The following is a 12,446-nucleotide window of genomic DNA, read 5'->3' on the forward strand; positions in this document are numbered from 1 at the left end:
AAATAAACCGCACAAGTTAGACGACAATGAATAAAAAAACAAATTATTGAATCACTAAAATTCAGACTTAATTTTTTAACCACCTCTTGGATGTTCAAGAACAAGGCAAATAGTCGTGGGTCTAGCGCACTTGAGGGCCTAGCTGCTGTGGTCAACCGTGTGACTTGTTCCACCCCCGTCCCGGGTTCGACCCTCTATGTGCACGCCTGTCACCCCCGCGGTGCCTAACCTGTCCCTGGGCTTGCAGGATGTCCAGTGGGCCGTGGGGAATAGTCGTGGTGCGCGCAAGCTGGCCCGGACACCCTACGTGAATAAAAAAAAAAGAAAAAAAAACAAGGCAAATAGATCATGCGTTGTTTGGCTTTTCTTTTTCTCCCTTTAAAAGTCCGCTCTTTTTACCAACAAAAAATAAATAAAAGAGAAGCTCATATGCCCACTCAAGGGACGTTCTCATTCTTTTTATTTGGCCAAGCATTTTGGGTCGCCCGAGCTAAGTGTTTGATCTCTATTTATTGAATTCATTATGTTTTTTTTTCTTTTTTTTAATAAAACCTCATTAAAATAAATAACTTAAAAATATATTAAAAGTATCATTTTATTAAATATTATTCAATTTATATTTAGTTTCTTAAGACATCATATCATTTTTTTATAAAATTATAAAATACTCTTTTTTTTTTGTCAAACCCTTCATAATTTGTCATTTTTTCCTTAAATTTTATTTATTTGCTTTTCTACGTAGGTTTTTTTTATTATCACATAATTAAATAAAAAAACAAATACTATAAAGTTATACTGCATTATTCTTATATTTTTAAAAGCATCCACAACATAATCATCAAAATATTATTTTTTCTTTATTAAAACTTGCTTTTACTATTCTACAATTTTTTTACTTTAAAAAATAAATATTTTGAATTAAAGATCTCCAAAAAGCATGTTAATAGGATAAATATGTATTAATTAAAGATATATCTTTTTATTTTTATTTTAATCTCGTCCAGAGTGTTCTTGCTATTTATTATAATTGCCTTCAAATTTCATTAAATGAACTACATTGCTAAAAAAAAATTTAGAAAATTAGATTAATAAAAAAAAGGAAGGATTAACAAGAAAATTATTTTGTTTCTATAGAATTTTAATTATTACTTTTCATATAAAAAATATTGACATGTAATTAAATAAAAAATTGAATTTATCTTTATGACTTAAAGTCAGATATCTTAATCTCCATAGATCTCATGACTTTCTGATTTAATATTTAATTCATGCCAGCATCTTTTTTTAATATTATATATATATATATAATTCTTAATTTATTTAATTAAATACACCGTTTAACTTTTTAATTAAAAAATAATAATATGAAAGTTAAAAAACAGAGAGACAGTGCTCCCCTTCTTCTTCTTTTTTTTTTTTTGCATTGAAAAATAATTGTTTATTCAACCATCAAAACAGCGGGGGTAAATTGACTAATACAAATTATATGGGTGAGCTTTGTCATTATGGAGCCTCATGACCTAAGCTTATAGCTATTAGCCTATTACTAGGTAGTTGCTATGCGCTATGTTTTTGGCCAAATCATTTTTTTACACAAACAAAAAACAAATATGCAGGCATTGATAGTACTTGTTATAACGTTAAAAAAAAAAACCTAAGACTCTGTACGAAACAATAAATTTGTGCGTTCACAAAACTGAACCGAAAATCATATAGGTAGAAACATAAAGTTTTTTAAGTAACGTTCCTTATCTAATTATTAAATCCGATCTAATTTAAAATGATATTTTTTATATATATAATATTGAATCAATGATATATTAGACCAACCTTAATCAACCCAGATTAATTACTAAATTTACAATTTAAATTATGGACATGACCACAATACACTAACCCTTGAAATGAATGTTTCTTTCTTTTCTCTTTTTCTTATTCTCTCCCATAGCCCTTCATTGGCCTGAAATTGGACAAAATTCTAGACTAAATTGAAGATTTACTAAAAAAATGAAAGAAAAGGGCTTGCCTCGGGTAAACTAAAAAGTGAGATTCAATTAAAAAGTTATTATAGATTTAGAGACTAAATTGAAAAGAAAAGAAAAGAAAAGAAGGGTATTACACATACAAAACATACACCAATATATGGGAGGTGCCGCCACATTGAGGTAACATATGTGGAATCCTCTGATTTTAGAAAGATACATTCTTTAATGTGGTTGGAATCATGACAAAATAACTTTTCTCTGATGGCATCGCTTGTAACTTATTCACGCGGGTTTACTAAGTTTTATCTGAATTTACTTGTTTTTTTTTCTCTTTTTTTAAGTTATTTTTTTTTCAGTTTCATTCACTAATATTTTGTTAATTTCTTTTATTTTTTTCTATGAGATTTTTTAGTTGTTTTAAAAGTAACAAGGGTTAACTCGGTTTTTTATTTTTCACCTTTGTTGAATGTAGTGTTTTTTAAATGAAATTTTATTTTTAATTAAATTAAATTAAATTAAATTAAATTAATTACATGAGTGTAAGCATCAAATGCTCGCTTCATGGCATTTTTGTTTGTTTACTTTGTGGTTCACTGTTCTTGCAATATATATAATCTCTTTTATTTACTAATTATTTTATATTTTTTTATTTCTTTTCAAGTATTGCCATCGCATGATAATTTTTTTTTTTGCCGGTGAAAAATTAATCCGGTCTACCGACCATAAGCCCATCGGAGTGGCCTGAGCTAACAGTAATAACAAAAAAAAATAAAAATCAGGCCCATATAAAAAATAAATCTAACATTCATTAATGATAAAAATGCTGGCATTCTTGAGAACGATTGTACGGCCTGAACTAACACAAGCAACAAGAAAATAGGGCCATTTCTAATTAATGTTTATTATATACATATACACTCAAATTAATCTAAGGACACTGTTAATCAACCAAGAAGAGTTCTGACTTTGAAACACCCACACATAGATAAATTGACTGGTTATTTATTCACAATATATATCTCTCATTTAATGGGTTTCAAATGATATTTTTAAAATTTTTAATTTTTTAAAAATTATTGTTTTTTAAGAATATTTTTAGATCAATTTTGATGTGTTGATGTTAAAAATAATTTTTTTAAAATAAAAATATTATTTTGATATATTTCCAAGTGAAAGACTTTGAAAAGTAACCGTTACCATAATCTTAAACACCCTCTTAGAAACATGGACCATGACGAGGATTAGTCTTGTAAGATGTCGTTTGGGAACGCGGTTCAAATAACGTTTCAATAAAATTTGAATTTGTTTAAAACATATTTTTATATATATTTAGATTATTTTGATGTGCTAATATCAAAAATTAATTTTTTAAAATAATAATAAAAAATTATTTTAATGTATTTATGAGAAAAAAATATTTTAAAAAACAATCACCACCACAATACCAAATGCTACCTAAGCCTTTGAATGCGTGTTTGGTAATGTAATACATTAAAATTATTAAAAATCATATAAAAACATTAATTTAATGTTTTTCAAATAAAAAATAATTTTAAATACATTTTAAAAAACAAAAGGTACTATAATCTCAATAAACACAAAGACATTTGAGGAATTAATTTTATTGAATGTTGATATTAAGAAAGAAACAAGATGCGATTTTTCTGGTTCGAATTTTAGAGTTTTTTTTGTTTAATTTTCATGTAAATTTGAGAATCAAATTAGAAATTAAAAAAAAAAACACATCTTCAATCCATTATAATTTGTAAGAGAATGAACATGAACTTTAGTTACAGTAAAAAATTTCAAGGAAATGTTTGATATTAAGGTTGAAACTATTTTTCATCAATTTTTTTATTTTAAATTAATTTTTTAGTATTTTTAAATTATTTTGATCATAAAAATAAATTTTAAAAAATAAAAATATTATTTTAATATTTTTTTTTTAAAAAAAACACTTAAATATACTCGTATCATCCAAGTTTGGGATCCACCCCTTTTTGAGTAGTAGTAGCACACAATCTTTTTGAGCGGGTCTGGCAGAAGGTAATGCGGGTCCCGAGAAAACTGGGCCTCAACAAACCGAGATGGAAATGATTGGCAGATCATTGGTAGATGTCATGGAGACAAGTACGTCGAGGGAACTGGTCAAAATCTGCCGATTTCATCACACGATTTTCTGTTGCCAGAAATTACAGGGCATCGATAAACAATTACCGACTCCAATTAAAAATACATATCAGGAAATCTAAACATATATTACAATCAACAACATCGAACATACTTCTCCCATCAAAATATAACATATTAGAATAATGGTCGGAAAAGGTCATCTCTACCATCTATATAGATAAAGAAAACTAATCCGTTGACTTCTGTAACAGATAAGGCAATTTATATAATAATAGGATGGAATAAGTTAGTTTTATTTTAATTAGATGATAAAAAATATGTAATAACAAAACATATATTATTTATTTTAAAAAAGTAATCATGGTAACTTGGGGATTTCTGACAATGTAACTCCATTCATAACCTCTAAATATGACAGGATGAAACGGGGTAAAGAAAAGATTTAAAAAAATCGGTCATGGTTAGCCCGAGTTGGCATGACAAACTTGTAACCCTGATAATATGATTGAACCAACCCGAGATGTTATGCCCAACCTGCGATCTTAGATTTTGAGATCGAAATAACCTGATAAAAAAAATATAAAGCCCATTTTAAAATAAAAGGTTGTCAACTCATGTTAACATTTTAAACTTGTGACTCGGGTCATTAGACCTGAAACACTTTATCTAGAAAAAAATTATAAAGCTCAATTCTCAACCAATCAAATATTGAAGGATGAAATTGAAAAAAATAATTTCAATTGTACAAAATGATTAAAAAAAATAGCAATTAAAAGAATGAGGATCAAAATTGAAATACAAAATAAATTTTATATTTGATTGAATGGTGAAATTAAAAAAAAATAACTTAAACAAAAGGAAAAAATAAAAATAATGAGGAATAAATTTGTAAAAATAATATACCATAAATTTAAATTGAAATATAAAATTAAAAACAAGTAAAACTTTTACAAAGAGGCTAAGAAAAAAAAATAGAAATCAAAATAATAAGAACTAAATTGAAAGAAATAATACTATAAATTTAGATTGAATGATGAAATTGAAAACTAATAAAACTTTTCCAAAACAGCTAAGAAAAAAAAAAGATATCAAAAGAATAAGGATCGAAGTTTAAATACCAACAATAGAAAGAGCCAAATTGTGATTTTTAGAAAAGAAAAAAAAGAAAAAAGAAAGGCTTCGTAGCAACAAACCGCCTTACCACCACACCAACAAGAAAAGGATGCAGTGACGCTTCTAATAGCATGATGAGAGGGTAATTTTGGCCAACGGGAGGCGTTATATGAACCACTCAAAGTGTTAGAGGGCTCTTACATGCCTATACCTTATATATATTGCCCTGAGTTGACATAGTAATAACAAAAAACTATTATGACAAAATAAAAAAGCTCTTTGACACTAGTTTTAATATTTTTGCGTTTAAGAGAATTTTGGCCATTTAACTGTGATATTATTTTTTAAATTTATTTTATTTAATAAAATATTAAATTGCCACTCGACTAGGATGATAATAATGAAAAAATCATTGTGAAAATACAAAATTGCTTCTTGGTGCCATTTTTAAGAATTTTATATTAAGAACATTTTGGTTGTTTCACTATTTTTAAAATGTAAAAAAAAATATTTTCTTCTAATCAATTTAGTAATCACTAATACGTCTCGTAAAAAAATATATTAATGCCACTAATAATTAGTTTTAAAATCTTTAGTTTAAAGGGTAAAATTACTATTATGCTGTTACAGTGAACAATGCAATTAATAGGGTGAACAATGTTTTTCAAAGGGAGTTTAGTTTTTTTTTTTTTAAATCTTGATTAGCATAATTCTTTATTGAATCCAATATATAGTATCGATCACTTGTAATTAAACAAGAACATCAAAGTAGCTGGCTATGATGTGGTACTCTCGTTAAGTAGTTGTAGACACTTCGGTTCCTCCACAATTGCATGGAATCACTAACTTACCATTTTAGTATGTCCGTCCTTAAGTTAATGTCTCTCCATCGATCATATTTCCACTATTTCTACTCTAGTTAGAAGAAATTCTCAGCAGAAAACAGTAATTCGAACAACAAACGAAAAATCAAACCTATCCATCCAATTGTTCAAAAACAATCAGCATCAAAATAATTTAAAATTGCAACCACAAAACTAATAAAGAAAAAATAAAAAAAACAGCCTCAACCGCTGAATGGGACATACTATCAGCGCTTTCCATGAAGGATACAAGATATAATATTGGCTTCAAACAAAAACGTAAGAAGGCATGGACTAGGACTCTGTCCAGTCTCAACTAATTTAAACCATGGACGTGATAACCACTTCGATCATATTCCTTTTCCGGTACTACGTACTAATTCTTCACATAAATATAGACCTCGTTTGATGTTTCTTGTCACGTAACCAAGTTTGTCACCAGGTCATATTTGCTTCAGCTTCAGGGAAAAACCATGGGGTGGCAAAAGAAGCAAAAAAAGCTCTCAGGTTGTGCCATTTTCAGAGAACCCTTCCATGTCGTGACCATTACCCTCCTCAGTCTCTTGCTGCCTCTCTCATTTCTCCTCCTTGCCAGGCTCTCTTGTTATAACTATATGTTGACCATCACATCTGATCCTACACAGCAATCAACCTCTTCTTTCATCTTATCCTTATTGTTGTCCATCAATCCATCAATTCTGTGTTTTCTTGTTTCAATTGTTAGCATAGCTACTCTTATTCACGGCTTGGCAGGAAGAACGACCCTTCTAAGCGAGTCACCAGGCGTAATTTACCGGCCCGGATTGTACACCGCATGGATTGTGTTATGCACTTTACAGATTTGTGTTGGCTTGGGCATTGAAGGGAGCATAGCTGCTGGAATATTTGATGGTTCTGGTTTTGATACTCGAAGAGGTTTATTGTGTAGATACATATTTTTCTTGGGGTTGCATGAGACCATGATCCACTGGTCAAGAACTGTTGTTAAGCCAGTGGTTGATGACACGATTTTTGGTGCGGCTGGAGATGAGAAGTGGGCACAGAGGGTGACCATAGCTTTGAGTTATGGTACTTTGTGGTGGTTGAGTATAAGGGATGAAGTTGAGTCTCTGGTTTTCGTAGCAGAGGCAAAGATAGAGCTGTCGATGGATTTAGGAGTGGCTGACTTGGTTGGTTGGTGGCTGTATTACCTGACAGTAACGATCGGAATGGTAAGAGTTGTCAAGAGTCTTATCTGGATTGGGGCGATTCTGCTTTGTAAGAGGGTACGACGGAATTCTACGGAGACCTGTGAGGATGAATTTGACAAGGTCTGAACTTGACCTTTTCTCTTCCACGCTGATGCTCATCCTCTTTTTTGTTTTTGTTTTTTGCTTCTTAATATATAGTATACTCTCGTTCTTCATTCTGAGCAATTGCTCTTTAATATGTCGCATTCCTTTAATATTGTACCGAGAATTGTACGTAGGAGTCTTCATTTTCGTAACTGTAAATTTGTGGGAAAAGAAAGCTGCAAAATTAGTCAACCCATTTGGAGTTATCCAATTGATTACGTAAAAAAATGCTTGGTTTATGACTTTTTGATATGGGTTTTTACCTCTTTGCTGGGGGCGAAGGTAGCTTGCTGGAAAGTCAGGGTGGCGAAACCCGAATAATAGAGCCACCTAATTGGCCACTTGTTTTAAGAACCTTTTCCTTCCTTTCTCCGTTCTGAATCTTTTACCTTGGCTAGCGACTCGTCCATTGGATGCATAGAAAATAGAAAATTGAAAATCAATCAGCAAATATAAAAAGCACTGATTTGTTTGTTTTTATATTTTAAAAGTATTTTTTAAAAAAATTAAAATTTTTATTTTTTTTCTTTACTTTAAATTAATATTTTTTTTGTATTTTCATATTATTTTGATGTATTGATATAAAAATAATTTTTTAAAATAAAATAATTATTTTAATATATTTCAGAGCGAAAAATACTTTTAAAAATAATTATTACTACATTTCTAAAAAAAGCTCTAAAATCCACATCCACACGGGCATGGACTTGCTGATAATCAAAATTGTTGTTAAGAATTAAATAAGAAACATTTTCCTAATCCAAAGAGCTAAAGTAGATGTCATCCTGGATTTACTTCTGGTCTCTATTATTGTGTGTAGTTGTCGCAGAATAAAACATTATGTTTGGATAGAAAGATAATGTTTGAATAAAACATTCTGATGCTGTGTTTGCTAAGGTTTCATTTTCAAGTATTCTGTTCAGTTCCTTGTTGTATAACGCTTTAGATGTATACTAGTTTTGCTTGCAATTTCACACGAGGTTGAACCTAAATTTTTTTAAATGAAAAAAAATAATATTTAAATTGTTAGAAATTTTTCGGTTTTATTATTAAACTGATCAATATAATAATTTAAATTTGAAAAATTTTGACCTAATTTTTTGATAAGTATTTAATCAATTTGACAAACCCGCAACCTGGATTTTAAACTTTACTGGATTAAATTAATTTAGTCAACTTGACAAATTTGCAACCCTCAACATTGAATGATTAAATTCAATAAAAACCTTATATTAAATAATTAAATTGAAAAAAAATAAAATTAAAAAAATCAAAATTAACTATTTAAAAATAGCCTAGTTGTTTGCCTAACCCAATAATTTTTCTCCTTTTTATTTTGAAAATAATTAACTTGATTTACTGAAACTGGCTACACATGTTTTAGTTGTATTTATAATTATAATGCGAGTCATTCAGCTATTCTGAAATTAAGAAATTTAGTACCAATTCCAAATCCTTTTAAGTTGTATTTATAACTTGATTTTCTCCTTTTTCTCCTTTTCCTTTGAACTCCATTAAATTCTTCAACGTTACTATACTTAGCATAATCATTTTAAGTTTCAACTCTCTTTTTCTAGAGATTGTTTATCATTCTTTATTTTTTTTAAGCTTTTATAATCACTCCTTAATTGTCAAAGAACTAATTCAACCTAATAACTTAAGATATTTGGTGAGACTCTAAGATATAATTTATATAATTCTCTAACATACCCCTTCAAATAAAAGTCATTTACGCTTGAAACATGTACATATTCATACTAACTTGTACTTATTTTTTATCAAATAAAAAAGAGTGGTGAGATTTGAACTCATGACTGTTTGCTTGACATGACTCTGATATCATGTCAAAGAACCATCTCAACCTAAAAATTTAAGTTGTTAAGTGAGATTCTAAGATATGATTTATATTACTTTTTAATATACCCTCTCAAATGAAAGCCATTTGAGCTTGAAACATGTATAATACCATATTATCTTTTGCTTAATTTTTAAATAAAATGGGGTATAATGTGATTTGAACTCTCGTGACCACTTGGTCAACAAAACTTTGATACTATGTTAAAGAACCATCTCAACTCAATAGCTTAAGTTATTAGGTGAGACCCCAAGATATAATTTATACAATTATTTAATAATAACTCCTTACAAAATGGTACTCTTATATTCTAGATGATTAATGAAAATTCATCATAAAACAAACATCTCCAATCACATTAATTATTTGGGTTATGAAATCAATTTAGTTATACCACTAATTTTTATGTTAGGATGACAAAGATATGGTCTCCATATTGAGAAATTGAGTGATGGATTCAAAACACAACGATATTGCATGATTAATGGGGAAAAAAAATGGTGCAAGAGAGAAAAAAAAAGAAATTTGGATTTGCTTTTTTTCTTTTTTTAGAGAAAGCAACCATTACAAACTTGACAATTAACAAAGAAACCACTATGTTCTTTATCCAATAGTTGTCCATATTATTATCTTAATCGAATGGATTATAGAAAATTCACTATTAGAAATTGTCAAATACAAATTGAAATACTAATAGAAAAAATACTGTTGGTAAATTATAGTGACATTTATGAACAGAATATTACCTCATTATTTCCTTCGGTATTCACCAATAGAATTTTTTCATCCGTGACTACTAAAGGAATTACAGTTGTAAATGAAAGAATGAGAAAAAAAAGGAAAAATTATGTGTTAATATTTCAAATGGAATTATTGAGGAAATATATCCCTTGCTAATACCTGTCAATAATATCTAAGTCATAACCTGATAGATGACCCCCTTTCCCCATTTTCCATTTCTTTTTTTTTCTTCCTTTTTAACACTATAGAAAATAACACATAACACCCCTTTATTTTGTTACAAATCAATGTCTCACATCACAAATCCAGCCACACCAACACTCAATGTGTCAATATCTTTATTCTGGTTCAATATTTTTTAAAGATTCACCATATCAAGTAAGCAAAACTATCTTTTTTTTTTTTGTTGTAATCCATTTTTAAAATGTTATTTTTTTGGCATTTTGATATAGTATATGTAGTTTATTTGTGTGTTTACTTATTTTATAGTTTTTTCCATAGAAATTTATTGTATGAATGTATGATTTGTACATATTAAGGTTTGTTTGAGATTTTGAAAAATTATATTTGTTTGTCATTTGATAAAATTGAGTTTGATTTTGTAACTTAGGTGTTTTATAATGAAATAAATAATAGCTTATTTAATGGGTATGTCTCACATTTTGTCAATTTTATTGTTAAATTGAAAATTTCAGTAAATTTAGAGGAATTTGATTTTTTTGTAGAAAATTAATAATGATTTAAGGATACTATTAAAATAGATTGAATAAGTTTAAGTTAAACTAGTGATAGCTAATGAGTTGGTACCAATAATTTGTTTAGTTCACATTATTAATTAAAACATGTTGTCATCAATATTTTATATATGATTCATATAAGTAATGGATGATCATTCTTGGATGTATCGAGTTTCACCTAAAAAGTTGTGTATGATGAATTATTGTAATGAGATTGAAGATTTTACTAAATACACACTATTTCATCTAAAAAAATTAGTAGAGGCAGTATTAGATGTCAATGTAAGATGTATAAAAATAAAAATTTCTTGATCCAGATATTGTTAAGATGCATATTCTACAAAAAGGATTCATGGAGAAATCCTTGTGTTGGTTTGCACACAGAAAACCATATGTTCCTTAGAAGACCATAATAAAAAGGATGGTTGGGTCACCTTTTAGTTCTAGCAACGTGTATGAAGTGTAGATGATAATAGTAATTATTATAAGAGTATGCTTATAGGTACAATGGAAATGAATTAAGGTGATGCAGGTGAATGTTCAATCATAAAAGAAGAACCAAATGCATACACATTATAGGATGAATGCATAAATCACAGTAAATTATCGGTCGTTGCATAGGTGTTCACCATCAAGTCAGATCATGGGCTGAGCGATGCAGATTACAACATAATCATCAAATAGACAAGAAGCATTTTACATTAAAGGAATAGGTTGAAAGAGAATTTCTATACTATTAAATCCATGATGAATCCCTTTGGGCTAGGATACTAGAAAATTAACATGTGTCCAAACTTCTACATGTTGTACTACATAGAAAATATATATTTGACCGAGTGCAAAACCTGTGGGCATGCTTGATATAACCCAAAACTGGTAGGGGAATGATATTTGTTGCAAATAGAAAACTGAAATACTTTACAATCACTCTTAGACTACAAAAGTTATTCATGTCTCCAAAGACTTCTAAGCACATGACCTGGAATCATTTACATGATGTGGTTGATGAGTCATGATGCACCTTTCTAATTATGAAGCCTGAAATTGTTTAATAGGGTGTGTCCGTAATTTTGAATGGAACCATGAAACATACATGTTGGGTTATATATAAATGGATTCAATCCATTCTGGTTATTTGCTGCACCATATTCTTATTGGCTGGTGATACTGATGATTTAAAATTTGCCATCGGGAATGTGTATGAGGCTGAAGTTCATGTTCTTATCTATGGTCATACACGATCCTAATAGTCTAGGTAGGAATATAGGTATTTGTCTTTGATTGTTGATTTATGAGTTGAAGTATTTGTGGTCCTCCGAAACTTTAATGTATGATGTCTCAAGAAAACAAAATTTTTAGATAAAAGTAGTTTTGATGTGGACTATCAATAATTTTCCTGTATATATGATATTTTTTATTGGAGCACATATGTAAAATTAGCATCCCCATATTGTACAGAAAATAAAAAGATATTCACCTTAATAAATAATGGTAAAACATCTTTTTTTTGTATTGTCACTAGAGGTTCTTGCCAATCGATAACAAGTACAAAAAAAAATTTCTTTATAGATAGAGTTGAAAATGATGTTGCATCACCAGTACCGTCTAGTGAAATTTTTTATAACGTGGTCTTATAGTACGAGGCATTGTGTTTGGTTTTCATTTTGGTAAGTAGAAGTTTCTTT

General features: G+C 28.9%; 1 protein-coding gene across 1 annotated transcript; it reads left to right on the plus strand.

Annotated features, from left to right (window-relative positions):
- The first annotated feature begins 6,443 nt into the window (after positions 1–6,443).
- On the plus strand, positions 6,444–7,667 carry LOC133691473 (uncharacterized). Its single transcript, XM_062111989.1, has one exon. It carries the CDS (start codon positions 6,568–6,570, stop codon positions 7,408–7,410), a length of 843 nt encoding a protein of 280 aa, XP_061967973.1. The 5' UTR covers positions 6,444–6,567; the 3' UTR covers positions 7,411–7,667.
- The last annotated feature ends 4,779 nt before the right edge of the window (positions 7,668–12,446 follow it).

The sequence above is a fragment of the Populus nigra genome, chromosome 4 (assembly GCF_951802175.1).
Source record: "Populus nigra chromosome 4, ddPopNigr1.1, whole genome shotgun sequence".
NCBI classification, from domain to species: Eukaryota; Viridiplantae; Streptophyta; class Magnoliopsida; order Malpighiales; family Salicaceae; genus Populus; species Populus nigra.